Source organism: Dipteris shenzhenensis, chromosome 6 (assembly GCF_047967505.1).
Source record: "Dipteris shenzhenensis isolate YYH24624 ecotype China chromosome 6, Dip_SZ_1.0, whole genome shotgun sequence".
NCBI lineage: Eukaryota > Viridiplantae > Streptophyta > Polypodiopsida > Gleicheniales > Dipteridaceae > Dipteris > Dipteris shenzhenensis.
Window position 1 is genome coordinate 46,253,977 of NC_141601.1, and position 23,883 is coordinate 46,277,859.

The 23,883-nt window shown below is 45.1% G+C and overlaps 1 protein-coding gene across 1 annotated transcript in view; it reads right to left on the minus strand.

Annotated features, from left to right (window-relative positions):
• Nucleotides 1-23,883, minus strand: part of LOC147901235 (mRNA export factor GLE1-like) — a 124,901-nt gene that overhangs the window by 76,783 nt on the left and 24,235 nt on the right. Inside the window, exons 7-8 of the mRNA XM_087375971.1 lie at nucleotides 17,635-17,750; nucleotides 16,816-16,886 (exon numbers count right to left, since the gene is read on the minus strand). Of these exons, the coding sequence (XP_087232097.1) occupies nucleotides 16,816-16,886; nucleotides 17,635-17,750 (187 nt within the window). The remainder of the gene's footprint in view (nucleotides 1-16,815; nucleotides 16,887-17,634; nucleotides 17,751-23,883) is intronic.

Sequence of the window (23,883 nt, forward strand, 5' to 3'; positions counted from 1 at the left end):
GTAGCTACGACTCAGAATGTAAACTGTCGTGTTACATGCTTCAGTCCAAAAAGTCTTTGGTAAATCTTTCTCTTTCATCATACTCCGGTCCATTTAGCAGATGACGCGCATCTTGCGTTCTGCTACTCCATTTTACTATGATGTATGTGGCGGGGGTTTCTGTCTCTTGATCCCGTGACTTTTGCAATAACATTGGAATTCACTTAACGTGAACTCTCCACCTTTGTCTGATCTCAACTTTTTCACCTTCCTCCCCGTTTCTTTCTCGACCATTACATGCCATTCTTTGAACTTACTAAAAGTCTCGTCTTTAGTCTTCAAGAAGTATATCCATATCCTTCTACTGTAGTCGTCGATCAGCGTCATGAAGTAGTAGGAACCACCCAAAGCTTCCTCCATCTTTCTGCAGAGATCCGTGTGAACCAGCTCTAGGGGAGCCTTTGCCCTACTGACCTCTTTAGGAAAGGGCTACCGATGCTGCTTGCCCATCATGCAAGCTTCACATACATCGGGCAGATCTGTAATTTCTGGTAGGTCTGCAATCATTCCACTTTTAAGCATCTCCTTTATAGAACTAAGGTTTAGATGACCAAACCTCTCATGCCACAGCTTAGTGTTCTTTACATCGGCTCCAGCATTGAAAGCTGAGAGTTCATAGATGTTGTTGCGCCGTGTACCCGTACCAACGACCTTCCCTTGAAGATCCAAAATCTGTGTGCATTCTTATCGAATTGAACTTTGAGGTCCCGATCTGTGATCGCGGAAACGGACAACAAGTTCCTCTTGACATCTGGCACATAAAGAACATCGGACAACTGTTTTACAACTCCATCTGACTTGAGAGCAATCGTACCTTTTTCTTTTGCTGGACATTTTGCATCATTGCCAACTACCGGCTGTGGAAAGGTATATCAATCCTTCCGACTAGTCATGTGGCGTGATGCACCATTGTCAATAATCCAAGGTTCATCTGCAAATACATGAACTGCCTTCGTGCAAATCTTCTCAATTGCTACGAGCAGCTCTACTGGTACTGCCTGCGCAGTGTTGCTGGACTCTTTCTTTACTCCGTTCTTCTCATCTGCAATCTTCTTCAGGCACTCATTCTGCTTGTGCCCTGCCTTGTTGCAATAGAAGCACTTGATCTTCTTCGTTCTCTTTTTATCATCAGAAGAAGATGGGTTACCAGAGTCCTTACCCTTACCTTTCTTTGATCCAACCGAGAAAGCCGAATCTTCTCCAATCCTCGTCTTTTGACGCATCTCCTCCTCCAGGAGCATTGCGCTGAAATCCTCAAAGTTGAGAGGCGTATTTCTGTTCTGCGTATTCAGCGTCGTTACAAGACCGTCGTACTTTGGTAGGAGAATCCGTATGCACCTTCGTGCTAGATTCTCGCCGGTGATGGTAATGCTAATCGCAGTCATCTGATCGTGCAGATTCTTCATCCTGGTAATGAACTTCTTTGCCGTTTCAGACTCAAACAGTTTCTCGTTCGTGAGTTGAGTCTCCAGATTTTGAATCCGCGTCTGGAATCGTGGTCTCGTACTGATTTTTCAAGACCGTCCATGCCTCCTCCACTGTGGTGACATGTTGAATTAACGCCATGACAGAATCACTTATACTTCAGACAATAGAACACAGCGCATCTGCATTTCTTGTCCACGCGAGAATCTCATCCGCAGTTGGTACTATCTGTTGTGCTGCATTGGCTAGATTCGGTCTCGCAACCGGCTTCAGGTCCACCCCAGTAGCAGTATCCCAAAGCTCGTATGCGCTTAGGATAGTCTTCATTTTGAACTTCCAGAGTGGATAGTTAGTGCCGTTCAACTTTTCGCTTTCGCCAAACGGTCGGATTCGCAGTCTTGCAGATTGGGCCATCTCTCACAATCTGCTCGCAAATAAAAACACACTACCAAATCTTCTTGCTAGAGCCCAAGCTCTCATATCATGTAAGAAAACAATACAACGTATGTGCTCAACAGATAACAGGATCTCGTACGCGAGAGAGAAAAGCAGATAGTATGGAGAATCAAAAATTTAATTACTGTAAAACTGATACAATAGATGGCGCTGCCTCCCAACTGTGCGCTCCTGTGGAGAAGCTTCGATGGCGTGCTGGAAACAGTAGAGGACGGAGGCTGGATACTAAGGAATCAGGGTTGTTGTGGCCAGTGATGAAATGGGCTTCACGGGCTTGCCCTTATATAGCCACCAATCGTAGTCGGTTAGACCCAATTGAGTGACCGACCCAGTCCGCCCAAAACAGCCAACTGGGGATCGGTCTCGAAATAGGCCACCGACCACACGATAGAACCGGTGCGCAAAATAGAGCAACTAACCTATGGTTGCCATTCGGCCCACAGCCATCCAGGATCATCTGAGGCTCCAAAACGGGTCCTGCAACCCGAGAGTGGGCTGCCCCGAGAAATGCTCCGTCTACCCTCAGTGCGGTCAGTCGTGGGATGCCTTCCCGCACTTGCATGTAGCCTAGTTGGCGGTGTGCCAACTCTATCTGAATCCGTCCAACCATCAAGCCACACATGGCCCCCATCTGGCGTCCAAACCAGGACCTACCGGATAACCGAGCTACTCAAATGCCTTCTCCTCATATGGGGGGCTTACAAGTAGAGTTAGCTGGTTCTCATGTAGTTACACGAGAGTGGAGCATTGATATCCAACAGCCCTCTAGTTTCCAATATGTTGATGGATTGGAAACATGTTCTTTCGCATTTGGAATAGGATGGCTGGGTTACTTTACAGGGTAATTCCTTGAGGGCTAAAAGTGTACTTTGGTCTCGGGTCTTTTCCCCTCCGCTGGCCTTGCAAGAGCCTCGACAGTCTTCTTTTTTGAGTCTAAAGGGGATCCTTTTGGTTTCAAATATTGTTCATGATGATGGGACTCCTCTTTCTTTCCCTCAGGCTGCTGCAAAATGTAGTCTTAGATTGCATTATCGTCCGGTTTGGCATAAGATTATCTCTTTCATTCAGAATTTTACTCATGTACCTGCTTTGGAAGTGAAGGATCAACTGCACGACTGGACTCTTCATTTGCCAAGATCAACATGTTGTCTTTTGCGGCAGTCCAACAGTTTCGGCGCTCTATAAAGTTCTTTTGCCTTTGCCTTGGGCTGCACAGAGGGGCAATACAATTTGGCATATGAATAGTAGGGCAAAGAGGTGGCGAAAAAGATTGCATGGGGTTTAGAAAGCCAAAATTCCTCTTCAGCAACAGGTGTTTCTGTGGCGTGTTTTATTGGGAGTCTTTCCAGCTAGACAGTTTTTGGCACAACGCCGTATTGCTCCACCACTTTGTCGCCGATGTTTGGCTCCCATGGAAACAGTGTCTCATCTCTTTTGGCACTGTTCTCATACATGTGATTTCTTGGCATTATTGGGTCAAACTTTATGCGCCATATTTCCAGGCTTCACTTTTGGCAAGTATTTCTGGCTGTTTGGGATACATCCCCCTCGACATCAGGTTGTTTTTTTCTTTATTTGGGTTCGATATTGGGCACTTTCGACTCTGTCGAAGGATAAAAACCATAGAGTTTTTGGTGACCCGACTTTCTCAGCTTACTCTTTCTTCAGGCACTCTTTGCAACAATCGTTTTATGATTGTTTGCAAACAAGGTCTCTAGATCAGATGTATATTTCTCAAACATCTTTGCTTGATGTATTTTGAGCATATCCTGCTTTGGGATGCTCATCTTGTAATATAAAAGCAACGATATTTTCACCCCAAAAAAAAGTGTGCAAGATCTCTCTCTCTCTCTCTCTCTCTCTCTCTCTCTCTCTCTCTCTCTCTCTCTCTCTCTCTCTCTCTCTCTCTTGCGCGGGACACTTGACTTACCACAGGCACAACGGATCTCACGCCGAGTGACACGGCGTAAGAAGCGGGCTTTCCTCATTGGATGAGGTGAGCAGCTCCTTTTGTAGAGAAGACTCTACTACGGGATGGGGGCTCTTCTCGGAGGGGAAGTCACCCATCCCCATCACAGATCTAGCAGTCCGGCTATGCATGCTCTCTATTTGATATCCCAAGTCAAGCACCACCTAATATGTCCTCTATGCCCAGACCCACTACGTGTCATTTGTGTAATGCGCAGAATGTACGGGCCGCCCTTCTCCGGCTTCATAATCAGAGATCACCAGATCATGAGGGACTACGCACTAAGCACGTTGCGCATGGGCAAGAGATCTTGTTCCCGATCCGAGCACATATCTAGAGGCTCTGGAGATGTTCTGTGGAGAGAGAGACTTGACAGTTAACCTCAGTCCCCCATCAGATTATATAGGCAGAGTTCGCCATGATCCCTCTGCAAGTTGATGCCATCTTTCAGACAATGACGTTCCTCCACAGAGTCTCGGCCTTACCCCAGTGGAGATTACCGAGGTTAGCATTGGAGTCCTCCAAACGACTAGCAGAAAGCGGTGTTGATACGGCATTGTATGCACGGGTATCCACGTGGTTTGTTAATCATGGCATTCAACTGGACAGACTTCCCCCCTTTCAGTACAGTTTGGATGCACCACCCGAGATGATCCCACAAGATGACATCAACCGTATCATACAGTTGGACCTCCTCCAGCTCCATACATCTAGGGCTTGGGGGGGAGAGGAGCTCTACACCAAGATCTAGTTCTACCATGTCCACTTCTTGAGGGTCTCGAAGCACGGTCTTGTCATCAGACCTCAGATCGAGCAATCAATACTATTTTTGCTCTAGTGTCATGCACATCCGTAAAAAAACACGTTGCTAGGTATGTAATCCGATCAAGCACTTATGGGATGGGAGTGTCATTTTGCATGTAAGTCAATTCCACCTAGTTGAAGGTGTCTGCAAAGTATTGTGCCCATCGGATATGCTTTGCATTGTCGTGACTCTTTCCAGACTCGCTATGGTGCCCTCAACATACAAGGCCGTGTCAACTGCAAACTCTGAGTCAAGTAGCTCCTCCTCCTGTCTGATTGGGAGCCTCAACCCTGTGAGACCCGCCACCTGTGATCTCAAGTAGCAGCCCAAGGCCTCCGCCACAAACAAGAAGAGGAAGGGAGTGAGTGGGCAGCCCTGGCGGACCGAGCGAGAGAGAGGAAAGGCCTCGCCTGGGTGTCCTCCGATAAGCATCTGACTAGAACTCCCTGCATATAGCGCTGAGACTCCTTTGACCCATCTGTCTGAGAAACCCAATCTCGTCATAGTGCGCTCCAGGAAGGACCACTCCACCCTCTTGTAGGCCTTCTCAAAGTCCAAGAGAAGGACGACCATCGGCTGTGACTCCTGCCTAGACCAATCCACTGCCTCCTAGAACGTGAAGATGTTGTCCAGGATGTTGCGCTCCTGGACAAACCCAGTCTGTGTCGTGAATGATATCGGTAAGATTGGGCCGTAACCACAAACTCAAGACCTTGGCGAGGATCTTGTATACAGTATCAAGCAGAGTGATCGGCATCCACTGTCAGATGTCTAACCTGTCTCCCCCTTTTGGTATCAAACAAATCCACCCCATGCTCATGGACTGGGGGAGAAAGCCTGTGTCAAAAATATCTTGGCAAGCTAAACGGAAGGGGGTGGAGATAATCTCCCAGAAGTTCCAAAAGAAGGCCGGAGTCAAGCGATCCTCACCCGAGCACTTTTGGGTCGGGAGAGCCTTGAGGGCTTCCCAGAACTCCTCATCTGTGAAAGACTCCTCCAATCTGCTGCGTAAATCTTTCCTCCCGCTCTCCTACCAGCGTGCCCTCCCACCTTTCCGCCTCCCCCCGTCTTTCTTCTCCTCCTCTCGCCTCTTTCGCCTTGCTTCCAACCCTTCACTCCTTCCTCCTCTGAGACCACTGGGCCCCGGTCAGGAGGCACACAGTTGCAGTGTCTCCGGGACTCGCAAGGGATCATTCACACTGACCCGCAGGAGATTTTGGTCATGACCATCGGTTTTTACAGCCAGCTCTTTTAGACGGAGAGGATGACCACAGCTGGTCTTGTGGCCCGAGAGCTAGTTTGGGATCATGTTTCGATAGTAGTCTTGAGGTGGGAAGGAGAGGCGGGAGAAGGAAGGGGCCGAGGAGGTACGAGGCGGAAAGGAGAGATGGGAGAAGAAAGGAGCAGAGGAGCAGTAAGGGGGCAGGAGCGGAGAAGGCAAGGCGGAGCGAAGGAGGCCGGTCGAAGCAAAGGTGGAGGAAGAGGCTAGGCGGAGCGGGGCGAGGGCGAGGCAAGGTGGAAGGGGGACAGCGGGCAACAGGCCCTCAGGCTGCCGCAGGCGCAGGAGGGAGCTCACCATCGCATGCACAACTTCTTGTTCTTTGTGGCTATGGCTTTCACCATTCTTCGCCACTGTTCACATCGAAGCACATGGAAAGAGAGATTGCACTCAGTGACGGTACGGGCAATCTCTATTTCAGCTTGTCTTTGCCACTCCTTCACGAATGGCATAGCAGCCCCAACGGAGGCAATAGAGACAGATTGAGAGGCCTGATTCTCCGCTTTGGATGAGGAAATGTCCAAGCACACCATCTTCTCTCGTGCCATAGAGGTCTTCTTCACTCCACGCTCTTTACACGCATTAATTACAGTAAAACCGGCGGAAAATTTCCCTTCACTTACTGCTGCAGATCGTCATCCCTTGAGAAAGGGCTGAGCCTTACGCTCTTATACCAATGCAATCTCCCTGCTGTTTTTCTACCTTCCTTTACTCTCTCTCTCTCTCTCTCTCTCTCTCTCTCTCTCTCTCTCTTTCACTCTCTCACTCTACAGAGTACTAGGGCCCATGACAATAGTGGGGCTAGACCCCCCAAATGATTTTATTACTTGAGAGAAGAAGGAATACAAGAGTTCAGCGTAGAGCTGTCTGCTCTAAATTTCAAACGTGAAAATATTTACAAGAGCTTCAAGCTCATTTCAAAATGGCAACATGCCATTAGTCAAAAATCTAGACTAATTCCTATTACATGCCTCTAAGAGCAATTTCTGGGATCTTCGTAGCACTTGGTCACACGGGTGGCCTCCAAAAATACTTGCTATGCTCCAATTTGCTTGGGTCTTTAGCCCCTCACAATAACTGCAACAATTAATTAAAGCGCACCACCATGGCACCCATTGACTGTTAGCACTTTGCATGCAAATTATAAACTATGGACTAATCCTAGTCACAACTGGGCGTCCCCACTAAACAAACATGTGAACAAAACATAAAACACAATTCTTGGTTGACCGAAGTCAACCCTCTTGGTCGTAATTAAGGGGCTTTTACCAATGGTCGTGGCGCCTCAATAGTCTCTCCAACCGAGGCTGGCACATCTGTCCAACCGAAGTTGGCACAGCTTGGTTAACTATAGTTAACTCTCTTGGCGCATGCCAAGTCTCGTTGACCAAAGTCAACACTCTCTGACCGTACTCAGCTCTGTGGTTCTCTCATTAATCGTAGTTAACCCTCTTGGTAATAAACCAAGTCTCCCTGACCAAAATCGGGCTTACTTATAGTGCAATCCATTATAATGGCCAATATGCAATTTCACTGCTATTGGTTCCTTGGTCTTTTACAGACATTGAGAAATTCATATCGTGGGAAATGGAATGCCTTTCGCGCAATATAGCAGACCATAAGGCGGTTCACCTAATGAAGTACAGTTGGCTGAAATTGCTCCAGAAAAGTAAGCAAAAGTGTAGCCTTGTGAGCTATCATATGAGTGTGAATATTCAAAATATATAAACCCCCATGCGTTTTGGCCAATGGATTCCAGCTCTATCAGACGTTATCTTTGGGCATCTACATGGTACTATTCCTGATTGTCCATTTTCTACTCGCCTGCTTCGGGAGTGGTAGTTTCAACTCAAGCACTTGCATTGGTCAGGACGTCCCCCCTGATCCTGGAAATACCCTCCGTCTGCAAAGTATTCGTTGGAGCCGGATCTTTGATCCGCCACTGGCTCATCTTCAGCCTACAAAGGCCTACTTTCACATCGACTAGGTATCTCTATAGTGGATGCTGTGGTGGATGATAGGGACCTTACTCTTTCTTTTTCCACAAGCCAGGACACATTTCTCATTGGCTATGCATCACAAGCCTATCCAACATATTCTCACTACCATGCTACTTCCTTTCCTACCGATTCCCCGTTTGTTTATGGAGCTTCCTCTTCTAGATTGGAGATTTGATCGAGGCATTCCGGAATATTCTACTTTCTCCTTTGCAGATCTCACTACCAAGAAAGCTTATCATCTTCTTTTGCCGCAGCCATGGATTCATGAGCAGGGTCTTTCTATCTAGCATATTGACCAACCGCTTGCTTGGTGGAAGGTTTGTCTTGGCCGTATTTGGAATAGTAGGCTCCCGCTTGGCAACGGCGCTTTTCATCGTGATGTTTGGTTGGTGCTTTGCCGGTGGGATCATTCTTGGCTACCAGGCGCATTACTTCTTCGCATTGTCCGTCTTGTTCACATCCGCGGGAGACATCCTTCATCTACTTTGGACTTGCCCGGTTGCCAATGACTTTCTTCCCATATTGGGGACTTATCTTCATGCTCGTTTATCTCATATTACCTTTGGCAACTAGTTTTGGTTATTTGGGAGATATACCACCACCCCCGACTACATTCAAGACTTTAGTTGGTGTCGTTATTGGGCTATAAGGTCATTGTATCATGCCCATACTTCTCGGCTCTATGGACACTCTGTTGTCGATGTTTATCCTTTCTTCCGTTCCTCCCTACTTTGCTCTCTACAGGACGCACATTGCATGGGAGATTTTTCGACAGCCCAGCTAGAAGTGTTTTCGAGTGTAATTAATTCTTTCGTACTAGCTATTATTTACTGGAGCAGCTTTTTCGGCTTTAAGTTGTCAGTATTATGTTATGAGTAGTAGTTGTCCTACTCTCTTTCATAATGCAAAATTTATTTTACCCAAAAATAAACTAAGTATTAAACAAAGTGGAGGAGAAAAACATTCTCTTATCCTGGTCCAAATGATCCTCGCCTGTTTGCAATCCCAGAGGCAGTGCTGAATGGACTCATTAGCTGATAAGCAAAGTGGACAAGTGGGATCTACTCCAAAAATACTACTCCACTTATTTACTACAATCCCTCCATGAATAGAAAGTTAGAGAAAGAGAGTGACTTTTCTAATCCTGAGGGATGTCCAGAGCCCTCCTGCAAAATTATCTCTATATATCCAACCCAATGATGCGCTCTAGAAGGTCTCCAATCTCAAGTAAATCTGAGATTTTTTTAATTTACTTACTGTGAAATCAAAGAAAGGAAGACCCTTTGAGTGTTGGTTTACTACAATCCATTCCCACTCACCTGGATCCCATTGACAATACTTTATGCAGACACCCCTGAAAGCCAAAGCCTCCAAGTACAAATTGTGATATCGTCCAGATGAGGGTCTACACACCAGCCAAAAGTAAATATCTCTACTCAACAAGGCCTAAGACTCTGGCTGGCTCCAAGTGTGCATCAAAAACTGTTAGAATTATTATTATATTCTAGCAGTGACCAATGTAATGTAATAAGTAGGTTAGGGGCACTTTTCCCTCTTTAGAGGTTTTTCCCCCTAACCACAGTTAGTTCACTAACTACGGTTAGTGAAGGATAAGGTTTCGTCACTTAGACAAAACCTTTCCCTCTTCTTGTATTACTCACTTCATCTATTGCCAACTTACGTTCAGCACTCTCTTGCTCTCTCACTCTTCTCTATCTCCATCATTTGGTATCAGAGCATCTGCTTCTCTCCTCGGACTTCTGCCATTGTCCATGTGTGAGAGTGCTCTTACATCCTGAGCTCCTGCTTTCTGGACTAGCTCCCACATCTTCTACTTCAGCTCCCAAGCTCACGTAGCTCAACTTGTGAACTAGCCTCTAGGTGTCGTACACTCTGCCGTACAACCTGCGCTCCTAGACCGTACAGCCTTCTGCTCATCGTCCGTACAAATCAGCCACACGAATCAGCGCCGTACGCTCCGTTTCGAATCAGCCACCGTACCTTGGTACCTGCTTGTCCATACAACTGTACCTGCATCAGCATCGTACGTTGATAGCACTTGCACGCAAGCAACCGTACGGCGTCCGTACGCTGTACAGATTTCAAATCTGCACTTTGCCGTACAACAGCGCAAGACTTCCGTACGGTATACGGCTTTCAAATCTGCACTTTATCGTACAACAGTGCAAGGCTTCCGTACGGTACCTGTAACCTGTACTGCTTGCTTCAACCGTACGTGCACCATGCCATCAGCTCCAGTACCTACAAGCATTTTTTGAACGCTGTTGTCTGTACAAGCTCAATCCATCAATTGGATTTTGTTGATGCACTGGTTCATTTGACGTAAAGTGGTGTTTGCAAATTCGTTTTTCATTTGCAGTCAAGCTTTTTAGCAGAAATTTGGGACTTGTAATAATTCTGGAATAGAGAATTGCTTTTTGGGTGAAATTTGGCTCAATTTCAGCTCAACATTTGGGGCTTTTGGCATTCGGATGCATTTTGGCAGCGTACAAGCAATTTGAGATTGTTGCAGGTTTTTTTGACTCAATTTGAGTCACATCTGAGCACTTGGAATTTTCATTTGGACACATTGGCAGTAGAATTTACTTCTTTTGCAGATAAATTGCAAATTGAGGCTTTCCGACAATTTGCCCCTTTTTGAGTTGCAATTTCTTGCAAAAATTTGGGGCTTTTTGCTTTACACAGCAATTTCTTGCATTTTTGGGTCTTTCAGGCAATTTGCCCTCTTTTGGATGCAATTTCCCTAAAGAAATTGGGGCTTTTGGCATTCTGATCCAAATTGGCAGTGTACAAGCATTTTGGGACTGTTGCAGGTATTTTTGAGTGGCATTGGAGAGCATTTACAGGATAATTCAAGTGCATTCTGAGCCTTTGACAGGTTGTGACAGTACTTGTCACTGTGGGCAGATTTTTCCTTGCAGATTTTACTTGTGCATTTTATATCCCAGGAAGGGATTTCACTTGGTCAGTCTGCTGTATTTTTTTAGATTATCTCGTGAAAATGGCTCTGAATAACTCAAATGAGGTGTTTGAGGTTCTCACACAAGAGGATAAGTTGGATGGCACCAACTACTCCTTGTGGAGTTTCATGGTTCGCAATATCTTGGTTGGCAGACATCTTTGGGATTATGTCAATGGAGATGAAACAACACCAAATACAACGACTACACCTATCACTCGTACAGCTGGAGGCAAGGGTAGAGGTACAAATGCAGCACAAGTTGTTGAAGCAACTACTCTAGAAGCTCCCACAGCAAAGCAGAAAAGATGGGACTCTAGAGATGCAGAAGCTCTTTTAGTAATTTCTCTTTCTGTCAAGAGGTTCATTATACCTCATATTCGGTCATGCAAGACATCTATGGCAGCTTGGGAGATACTAAAGAGTATGTTTGCAGCAAGAAATGATGCCAGGGTTTCCTTTCTAAAGCGAGAACTTTCCCATACACATGTGGAGGAGGGAGATTCCATGAATTCTCACCTCACAAAGCTTCAGGACCTCAGGGAACAATTGCTGAATATTGATGAAGTCATTCCGGATTCAAAGATGATCACCACCACTCTGAACTCTCTTCCTGAGTCCTATCTCGGTTTCCACACCTCGCTGAATTTGTCATTGAGGGGGGGCAGCAATCCTCTCTCCTTTCACGAGTTGGTAGGACTTCTGTTGCAGGAGGAACAAACTCGCAGAAATATGGCAACCCGGGCTGGCGAGCATGCTATGCTCTCCAAGTTCAAGCCCAAGGGTAAAGGGCAGCAAAAGCCACATGCCAATCAGCCCACACATCAGCATAAAGCTGATTCTAGACAGCCTTCTTATAAGGCAAAAGGGTGATACAAATAAGCAGAAAAAGAAGAGCATTTGTCATTATTGCAAGAAGCCAGGTCATTATATTGGAGAGTGCAAGAAGCGCATAGCCAAAGAGAAGAAAAGGGATTCCGGTATGACTGTGTCAGATGCATCAGTTCCACATTCTCATGATGGAGGAGATGTTGCAGCCAACTTTGTTGAAGAGCACTGTGCTTTTCTGTCTTGCACTTCAGATTTTTTAGTGGGTAATTCTAATATTACAGCCACTAATGATGATGACCCATATGCTTTCTTGACTTGCAGTTATGATCCTTCAAAGGATGAATGCTCTTTTAGCGTTGATGAGACACTTCATACTTGGTATTTTGACAGTGGTGCTTCAAAGCACATCACTTCCAAGAAGAGTCTATTTGTAACTCTGCATTCTTCACCCACAAAGAAGAAGGTAACTTGTGCGAATAATTCTTCTTATTCAGTGTGTGGAGTGGGAGACATTATTCTCACATCCACTGATGGCACAGATTTCAGAATTTCAGATGTTCTCTATGTGCCAAGGATAAAGAAGGACTTGCTTTTAGTGTCCTCACGCAATAGAGGAGGATTTCAAGTTGTTTTTTATGATGACAAGTGTGCAGTCAGAGACAAAGAGAATGACTATGCTTTAATGTTGTCTGGCACTTTGTATCGGGGTCTTTTTCAGCTTGATCTATATGAAAAAAGATCCCATCTTGCATTATCAGTTAGCACTTCCACTGCTGCGATGCAGAATGCGGAGTTATGGCATGCCAGGTATGGACACATGAGCTATGGCAGCTTAATGACACTTGAGAGCCATATTATGGTTGATGTATTGCCTCCTTTGGAGTCGCCTCCTCCTCATGCATGTGAAGGCTGCATTCATGGCAAAATGCATAGACTTCCCTTCAAAAAGGATGGTGCACTGAAAGCTACACGAAAATTACAGCTTATTCACAGTGATGTCTGCAGTCCCATGAAGACACCTGCTTTTGGGGGTTATCTCTATTTTGTTACATTCATAGATGACTTTACCAACTACATTTGGGTCTATGGTCTCAAGGCAAAATTAGAAGTGTTTATGCATTTCAAACACTTTGTGGCTATGAGTGAGAATGAGACAGGACTCAAGGTGCAGACACTTCGAACAGATAGAGGGGGGGAGTATATGTCTCATGAATTTGAGACATTTTTGAAAGAAAAAGGCATCATGCATCAGCTTACACTGAGGCTTACACCTCAACAGAATGGCAAAGCTGAGCGGAAGAATCGCACTGCCATGGAAATGGATAGATGCATGAGCGCTCACAAGTAAGAAGTTGCCTCACAGGTTTTGGCTAGAAGACCTCATGTGTGCCAACTATATTTTAAATCGGGCTCCTACAAAGGATTGGAAGACAATCACTCCCTATGAGGCATGGCATGGGAGAAAGCCTTCAGTGGACCATTTCAAAGTTTTTGGTTGTGTTGCATATGCCCACGTGCCTGTGGAGTTCAGACACAAGTTGTCAGATAAGGCACTCAAATGCATTTTTGTGGGACATAGTTCACAAAGCAAAGGCTATCGTCTCTACAATCCTGCTACATGCAAGATTTTTGTTAGTAGAGATGTTATATTCTCTGAAAATTCTCCACATACACATGCTGAATTTCATATTCCAGCCTCTTCAGATAATGCGTTTGAGGGGATGCTTCCTATAGCATTTGGATCCCCCGCTGAAACTCAAAATTTACAGCAACCTCCGCCATATCCACATGTACAGATTCAGCCCCCAGCTGATTTAGAACAACCTCAGGGTGTGGATGAAGTTGTCAGGCAAAAAATTCAAGAGATACACGCAGCCAAAACAGTCCCGAATCGGTTGCTTCACACTCTCAAGGAGAGTAAGCTTAAGGCTCCATTGCTTGGCAGGACTCGTAGTGCAGTAAGGCACACAGGGGGGGCTCTTTCAGTTGAATCCACTTATGCAGGTACTCTTCTTGATGAGGAAGAACCTGAGACGTTTGAAGAAGCAAAGGATAATGTGCATTGGATGAATGCCATGCACGATGAATTGCAGTCCATTCATAAAAATCAGACTTGGGATCTCGTGGATTTGCCACCAGGTAAGAGTGCCATAGGTACACATTGGGTTTTCAAAGTCAAAAGAAAGCCAGATGGGTCCATTGATCCGTACAAGGCAAGGCTGGTAAGGATATGCTCAAAAAAAGGGCATAGATTATGAGGAGACTTTTGCTCCTACATCCAAGATGACCACCATCAGCTCAGTTATAGCAATGGCTACAAATTTTGAGTGGAATGTTCATTAGTTGGACATTAAAACAGCGTTCCTTAATGGAGCCTTATTGGAAGAGGTTTATGTCAAACAACCTCCGGGCTTTGAAATTTCAAGAAATGCACATCAGGTATGCAAGCTGAATAAAGCGTTGTATGGGCTGAAACAAGCCCCACGTGCATGGTATGCAAAAATTGATGCCTTTCTAACCAGCAAGGGGCTGCACAATAGTCCAACTGAGAGCACCCTCTACATCAAGAAGGATGGAGGTGATATTTTAGTCATCATTCTTTATGTAGATGACATGCTGCTGACCGGATCAAATGAGAAGTAATTGCAGATTTCAAAGTCCAATTGAAAGCTACATTTGATATGTCAGACTTGGGCTTGTTACATTTCTTTTTGGGGATCCAGTTTATTCAAGAGAAACATGGCATTGTTATGTCTCAATCCAAGTATGTTCAAAAGCTCTTGGACAGATTCAACATGCATGATTGCAAGCCTATGTCCACTCCTATGGAGCAGGGGCTGAAGCTTACAATGCATGATGCGGGTGAATCAATTGATGTCACACTCTATAGCCAGGCTGTTGAATGCCTCATTTATCTCTGCAATACACAACCTAATATTCAGTTTTCAGTTTCTCAAGTAAGCAGGTATATGCACAGCCCAAAGATTATGCATATACCTAGATGAATCCAGGAACATTCCCAAACTCATCCTCTAAAAACACAACATAGTGCAGTTTCAATCTCATGATAGTCACTCACAAGGTTGAAAACCATAAACTCCATCATGCATAGCAGGGACTAGCTACTATGACTGTAAAAGATTATGCTTTGGCAGGCTGTAAAATGCATCTTCCGTTACTTGCAAGGTACAAAGTCTTTTGGCTTGATGTTTCCCAAGGGGGGTGACTTGCAGATGCATGCTTACAGTGACTCAGATTGGGCTGGAGACTATGATACTAGGCAGTCCACCAGTGGGAATTGTTTCTTTCTAGGACATGCTTGCATTTCTTGGTTGAGCAAGAAACAATCTACAGTGGCTACCTCCTCATGTGAAGCTGAGTCCAGGGCAGCTTTCACAGTGACAATTGAATGTGTTTGGCTGGGTCGTTTGTTTGCTGATCTTCATCTTTCATTGGAGGGTCCTTCTCCGATTCTCACTGATAGTAGAGTGCTATAGCAGTGGCAAAGAATCCTATGTTTCATACTCGCATGAAGCACATTCAGGTTCACTATCACTATGTCAGAGAGAAGTTGCATGCAGAATAGATCAGTATGATGTATGTGTCAACACATGACAATGTTGCAGACATCTTCACCAAAGCACTTCCACGTGAAAAGTTTGAGACATTTCGCAGTGCCCTAAACTTCTCCTTTTGGTGATTGATCATTTCCTTGTACATGACATTGGCACTGCAGGGGGGTGTTAGAATTGTTATTATATTCTAGCAGTGACCAATGTAATGTAATAAGTAGGTTAGGGGCGCTTTTCCCTCTTAAGAGGTTTTTCCCCCTAACCACAGTTAGTTCACTAACTACGGTTAGTGAAGGATAAGGTTTTGTCACTTAGACAAAACCTTCCCTCTTCTTGTATTACTCACTTCATCTATTGCAAACTTACGTTCAGCACTCTCTTGCTCTCTCACTCTTCTCTATCTCCATCAAAAACCACATCAGAATCAGAAGATCTGACCAATCTGCCTCCAGACAGCACGTTGAAGATCATGGTGTCTTTACCTCTTCCTATCAGGTGAAAAGGGACACCTGAACCTAAGGAGGGACACGTGGCACTTGTTTTCAAGTCTTTGACCTCGAAAGCTGGGCATATGAGCACTACAACATTGGCCAAGGAATCATCCAAATTTTCAAGGTGAGTAGTGCTTCATCAAACCACATAAATTAGCCAGTGGTCGGTCAACACAATCTCAGTCATCAAAATTCAAATTTCTTATGTAACCGTAGAGCATGGGCTCTTGGGGAAGAAAACCCACTCTTATCTCAAGACATATCCTCTCTTTGAGGTGCTCAGAAAATGAGGAAGCAGGAAAGGGGGAGTGGTGATGATATCTCTCTGCCCCAAGTAGCACTAGGGCGATAAGTCCCTCATCTAACCACTACAATAGACAGTGGTCAGCCAACACAATATCAGTCATCAGATTCAAATTTCTTCTCAGATATTTACTTTTTAAACAAAAGAAGTTTACCGGGCTTCCTCCTTATAGCCCTAGTCCTATTTGATTGCTTACATGGGGCAGAGAGATATCAGCACCACACCCCCTTTTCTCCTTCCTCATGTCTTGAGCACCTCAAAGTGAGGATATGTCTTGAAACGAGGGTCGCTCTACCTCTCGTGTACATCATCAGAATGTAATCATAAGCACATATGATGATGCAGAACACCACATGGGAGTCGTATATTTGACATTTATGGCACCTATGATAATACAAAACGGAAGTCATACATTTGACATTTTATGGTTTCACATATTATCACGCTTACCTATGCTGATAGGTGTATTTATAACCATACAGATCCTTTTCTTCAGAACAGAAAAGAAAAGAGAACAAATGGCACCCTATTTCAAGGAGCAAAGGACATAGAATGTGAAACAAGTTTTGGCTGCCAGAAGCGAATTCACAGTTACTAGGCTGAAAACAAAAATATATCTCATATTCATAGTTCCTTAAACTTGTTCTGAGATTCCCTACCTCACCTGACTTGTTCTTGTGTAGCAGAAACCTGTTGCAAGGTCTTTATAAAGCTTCTCTCACAGCTTTTCAGGACCTGTTAAAATATAATAGCATAATCTCTCTTCAGAAAATCAAGTTATTAAGCCACTGAAATCTGACTTACAATGTCAGTAGCCATCTACAAAACCAAAAATGTCTGGTATCCTTGTCACTCAATCAACTTTCACTGAACAAGCAACCATAAGAATACAACTTATAACAGACGAACAATAACAAATCTGACAGTCAGAACATTACATCCCCAACGAATGATTCTTCCCGCAACAAAGTGTTTCTTCCAAAAGCTGCTTGTAAAGCACCTCTTCCGATAAAATGAAGTTACAAGACTTTTCATCAGTTCACAACAAGACAAACAATATTGTCTCACATGGTTCATCTACAACGCCTGTTATGAGGTGAACTAGTAAAACGAGAAGTCAAACTATTAAGACAAACAATTAGAAATCCAATTCGGCAGCCGATTATATCCTGAACTTGTAAGCATTCCCGTGTTGATTGCAATGCTGCATACAAAGAGACATCACCAGTCCTCCAAATGAAGCTCACAGATACACAATAAGCTTACAGAATATCACAACAGATAATCATAAATTAGTTATAAAGACAACAGCTATATGCTTGCACATAGGAGCACTCTACATCAACTTCATCAATTTGAAACAACAAGAGTCATGTTGACTGCTAATACAAAGCAAGATCGACAAAGGAGGTGCATCAGATTCAACAACTTTCTGTCCTTTTTATTTTAAAAAAGGCGAAAAAATGAATTCTGTTTTCACCACCTGCTTGAGATCTGGATTTGCTTTTAAGTTGCGAGATGCATCAAGTAATATCATCCGCTTCTTACTCCTTGCTAGCTCAAGATTTGCAGCACTCTCAGATATTTTTGGCTTGGGATCTGTTACAGTTCAGAAACTGCTATCAATTTATCATACAAAAGCACAACTTTCCCTGTCTTAGGGTCAAGAAAAACAATATGAAAGCCTAGCAAGACATGCAGAATCAACATGACATTCCTCTTTCTAAATTTGTAACATGGAGGAAGGATTTCGTGAAAGTCAAAGATTTGATCACAAAAAGCAGCCTATCAAAATATTAAGAAGTCACTTCTGCAAACATCTGGAACACAACTACATTCTAAGAACTTTAACTGCAACGCACTTATCACAGAACTACTATTAGGCTTGAAGCATCTTTGAGCTTTTACAAAAGAACCAATTGCAGTACTGAAATTGAGGCCAAGGGAGTACCTACCACCTCAAGTTCTAGAATTACCCTCATCATCATCTGCAAGTACCCTTCCTGTGTACCCATGCTTGCTTGCCTGGCCCTCATTCCGACTCTACCTCTTCATATCCTCCGCCCCTTTCCCTGGCTAGCACTGACTCTCTAGGGTACAGAACAAGCCCTTTTTTTCCTAATCATATTTGTTTTTTTCTTATCAAAAACTTTTTAACATCCATTTATGCCCCAATGGGACCAGCTGTGGTCAAAGCCTGGATGAGGATCGTTCAGGGTGCATCCTATATACGTATTTGATCTAGGAATTCAAGGGTAGTATAATCACAGTTTGGCAACAGCCCCAGGTTGAGACTAGAACTAGCACAAACTTGGTGGAGCTAGATGGAGTAGAGCAGCAAAATGATGGCAAGCTTTCTAATGAAACAAGAGAAGATGCATTAAACAGTCCCCTAAGGTATGTCCTTACAACTTTTTGGCCTGGTGCTGACTTCAAGATGAAGAGTACTCAACATTTGAATCATAAGCCTCCATCTGCATGTGTACGTTTTCAAACAAAAGAGGATCCATTACAGATAGGCCGGAACAATGAGAATTTAGAAGAACTACTGGTGTGGAAAGAAACGAGGAAAGTTACCACCACAAAACATGCCTTTTCTAGACAACAATGGATATGGTGGAAGGACTGAGGGCGGATGGTCCCCTTTTATGACTTCAAGGCACATGGCTCCACAATGTCAAAAAAATGAGTACGAGTGTTGGAGCTGCATTTAGATGAGGACACTCAAGAGGGAGGCCATCAACAATACATTCAGAAGTAATCGATGCACCAAGCAGCACCCAAAAGCACAAGGCGAAGATAAAGGCATCATCTAATAGTGGAAAAAGAAAAGGGAACTAGCAAAGCAGCTAAAGAAATGAGCAAACACCAACTTACCACTAGGCTTGGGGAGAGCAGATGATCGAACATCTTCCTCCAAAATACGGACCTGCCTATCAAAGCCATTAACCTATCTCATTCTATTGTTTTCTTTCATTCTCGGGTTTCAATTTCACGGCCTTAGGTGCCAAAATTTGGAGCCCAATGCTCCTTGATCTAGAGATGAAGAATATGATTCACAACCTCAACCTACAAGAGCGAGGCCTAACATCAGCTTTCCTTTCCAAAAGACATGCCAAGGGCAAGGAAGCCTTCTACTGGTGTTTCAATTAGATGCAATGGCTTCCATTCGCATTTCCAGGATCCACGGACCAAGGTTCTCCTTTTCGACTCCTTGGTTCAACCTGCGAGCATGTATGGCAGCCCTTGCTGGGGGCCATACCTGTCTAATACAAAGTGGATTCGAGTGGAGAGATTACCTGTTCTCTTGTTATCAAGTATGATCCGCAGTAAGCCATCTGTTCCCCATCAGTCATTCAAGCTGAGTTTGGCGCATCTCCATTGTAGTTAGATGCGGCATTCCAGGCTATCACTTATCTATACCACGTGCAAGATTTTGGCTCATGTACTACAGGGCGTTGCAGACGACCATGGTTGGCGCTAGCCTCTTCCATGGCATCAGCAGCTTAGGGTGATCAGAGATGCTGGTACACACACACATGCAAATGGTTTGGGAGACTGGGTTTCCATATAGACAGGCTGCCACCCTTCCAGTACAGCATTGATGCTCCGTTCATCCCATTTCATGTTAAAGATCTCAACTCGACCATCCAAGAGGATCTTTTACAGCTACACACATTCAAGACCTGGTTGGCACAAACTGAGCTTCCTTGATGCTCAATCTCTATCGCGCCACTGCTTACGCATCTCCGAGGACGGCTTCATTATCCCGCCAAGGTATACTCAAATACTCCTACCACACTCACTCAGGATTGCATCGGACAGTTCCATGTGTCATCACACCGACTCCGTATCGAGAGTGGACAAGCACAGGGGATCCCCAGAGAGAGTCATATCTGCAGCATCACAATCAACATCAAAACGTTGATAAAGATCCAAGACTACAAGAATAGGCTCTATAGTCAAATTCTCCTTGAGTGTTCTTTTTTTTTTTTTGCAAAAAAGAGACTTCCATTAAGTATTAAAGAAAACCGTCAGAGCAAGCTCCATACGGAAATACGGGATACACCATGCAATGCATGAAAAGCTCAAGAGCCAAAAAGAAAGAATTGGGGCTGATAGTGCCATCTCAATCCCGTAGCGACCTCCGAGAAAAAGGGAGAACCCCTCCAAACTCCAAGAAATACAGTCCTTCTAGAAGAGGCTGCCCATGAAGGGCCTTGCATGCTAGCCCATATGGCTATCAAAGTGTGAACCGTGTCACTCCAAATACCCGTGAACACCTGTGATGGGTGTATCTGGGTGTCATCCAAGGCCTCTGTGCATCTGGCTCTCCAAATATGCCAAGAGGAAATGCTAGCCAAAATCTCCCAAGAGGTGTCCACTGAAACATGTGAAGCTCGGAAAGGAATATGTGGTACATCCTAAAGAGAGCAGAGCTCTATCTCCCATCGGCGGATCGAGAGTGCCCCACAAGAAGGCTCATCCTCATAAAACACCTGGGGCCCAGTAAGGGATAACCATGCGACCGAGCCCCGAGTCATGAAGAAAGGGGAAGTATGAAAAATGCTGAGTATCCGAGCAACTCCTTTCCAAACAATTATCACTTGATTGCAGTTCCAAAGGCAATGTCGCACGAACTCCTCTGCAAAATGACAACGAGGGCAAGTGGGATCAGCCCCAAATCGTGATCTCCACAAGTTCACTGCAATCCCTCCATGAATAGAAAGCCAAAAGAAAAGAGTGATCTTTCTATTTCTAAGGGATTTCCAAAGCCTCCTTCAAAAATTCCTACGCAAATTTGCCGTGATGAAGAAGCTATCCCAATGGGGGCCTCTGGAGGGAATCCAACCTCTATTGCTCAGCTGAAATCTACTGGCATTACCAACCATGAAACGAAAGAAGGGAATCCCCCTCCCTCGGTGCCCATGATCTATCCACTCCCACTCTCTTGGGTCCCACTGCAAGCATCTAATAGGTGCAACTCCATGTAACCACAACCTCCAAGATCGCACGGCCAAGAGCAGAGAGTCGGGATCTAAGTACCATAACAAGCCTGCTCCATGGTCCACAAAACCAGCAATCCTGACAAGCTGAAAGGCAACCTCTAAAAGAATATCATCCGTGGATCTTGAGAGTATACCTCCATCCCCAACGTCAAAGACCAAAGCATCTTCCCCAAAACCTCAAAGAGCGATCACCTGTAGAGGAACTGCTGTCCTCGACGTAATAGGCACCTCAACTGTCCATTCCTTCGGGATGGCTGCATCTATCTACTGAATCCTGCGTGCTACCCTCTGAGGTGACTCACGGATTGTGATCTCTCATCCTCAGGTAGCCTGATAAAAGCCTTCCAAGTGCCTACTGTGTAGGCGGAGCCTCTCTCCCATCCAGACAATCTGCCATGCTCATCAAAGTATACTATCGTTCCAAATGATCGGTTGCCTATAAATCTCTTCAAGGATAGAGGGCGGAACCCTTCGAAAAGTGTTCCTGAAGCTCCCCCAACCTTTGAGGATGGCAGTCATGAGAGGAGAGGCAGGAGACCTGAGGGAGGCGGAAGAAAAAATACAGCGAGGGCTGTCCACCCAATCATCTCTTAAGGTAGGTGTGCAAGCCTGAATGCGTCCAAGAAAGAAATCCTTCCAAGGTTCCTGCCAAGGCATGAGTCCCCTCACCACCACCTTACAAAGCAATGCCCTGCACTGCAAGTCCGGGTCAATGATATTAAGTCCCCCTTCCCCTATAGGGAGAATAATAATCTCCCATGCCACCCTCACTGCAACATCTGCCGTGCCATCAAATTCACTCCATAGAAAATTCATGACTGGTCTAATGAGCTGAGTGATGCAATCCCTAGACCGGCACCAGCAAGAACACACAAACCAGGCGGTGGCCAAGAGAACCTGGTCACTACCACAACTCTAGAGGCAAGGTCGAGTTTGGCTGAGCTCCAAAAAATGAGCTTTTTCCTTAGACTTTCTAATACTGGGGCAAACTGTTGTGCTGGAGAGATGCCCAATCCTACCTGGCATCCCAAATACCTAACAAGAACACCCCTCTAAATCCAAGAAAATCCAATGTCAACTCCCCGGCCTGGAGCGTCCTCATCACTGATCCAAAAGCCAAAGGATTTATGCCAATTGATGTGTGCCCCTGCAACTGAGCAAAAAATATCCAAGGCTGTCTAGAAAGAATCAAGTGACTGTGAAGAGGCCTCGATAAAAATAGCAGTGTTATCAGCCAACTCATAGTCAAGAATCTCCTGCTCCTGTCTCAAGGGCAATCTCAACCCATAAAGCTCAGCCTGAGATGAAATACTCATAGCTTCTGCCACAAAGAGAAAGAGGAAGGGGGCTAAAGGGCATCCCTGACGAACTGATCTGAAAATCTGAAACCTGTCACCCCTTACCCCTCCAATCAAAACCTGGCTGTGGGCTGATCTGTAAAGAGAGGCCACCCCTCTAATCCATGCATCTGAAAATCCAAACCGTAGAAGAGTACCCTCAAGAAAACCCCAATCTACTCTGTCATAGGCTTTCTCAAAGTCCACGAGTAGAACTGCCAGCCTCTGCCCGCTCTCCATAGCCCACTCTGTGGCTTCCCAAAAGGAAAATATATTATCAAATATGATCCTGCCATGCATAAAGCATGTCTGAGTATCATGGATGAGGTCTGGAAGAAGGGGCTGCAACCGGATGCTAATTGACTTGGCCAGGATTTTGTACAGAGTGCCCAAAAGAGTGATGGGTCTCCAATGGGATACAAAATTCCTGTTGCCACCTTTCGGGATAAGGTGTATGAGTCCCTGGGTCAGTGAGTAAGGCATCTCACCCGAGTCCCGAATGCCCTGCAAGGCTCAAGTAATATGATCACCTTTCATATCCCAAAAGACTGTAAAAAAAGGAGTAACACCATCTGAACCAGGGCATTTGCCCTTATGAAGGGCGGAGAGAGCACTCTTGAATTCTGTGTTGGTAAAGTGTGCATCAAGTGAGAAAATCATCTCTGGTGTGACCAACACAGGTCTTTGCCATATCTCATCTCTAGCCACATCTCTGGCCTGTGTGTTAGGATCTACGGAGAGAAGGGAGGCATAGAAAGCTATCGCTAAGTGCATGACAGTATCCGAATGAGACTGCAAAACGCCGTCAGAGTCAATAAGCTGCTTGACACGCTCTCTACTATGTCTGGGACCAAGTGTAGAGAAAAAGTGTTTATTGACTCTCCCTCCCATCTGTATCGAAAAGGACTCCCGTGCATGGAAGACATACTCTGCTCTCTAATCAAGCAATGTCTGCAAGTGAGCCCTTGCCGTAGCAAGGCGCTCCTGTACCCAAGCATCAGATGGTCGTTTCTACTCCTCCCTTTGCAAGGCTGCCAACTGCCGACGAATACCAAACTCCCGTCTGAGTACCTCACCTCGCCGAGCACTAGCAACGGAGTGATACAAGCCGCTGATAATGGCAAGTGATGTGGCCACATGTGAAGGACCACCCCGTCCCCCTGCATGTGAGAAAACCAAATCTCCAAGACTGCCTCTGTAAGGGTCTCATCCGTGTATAAGACATCGGGAATCCTGATACTGTGAGACCATCCTCTCAAATGGGGCTCTGAGATGGACAAAACTACCGGAAAATGGTTGGAACTCGAAACACTAGGTGCAATGCAAACTGTCCCCCCTCTATCAAGAGCGCAGTCATCCACATAGAATCTGTCAATCCGGGCATGG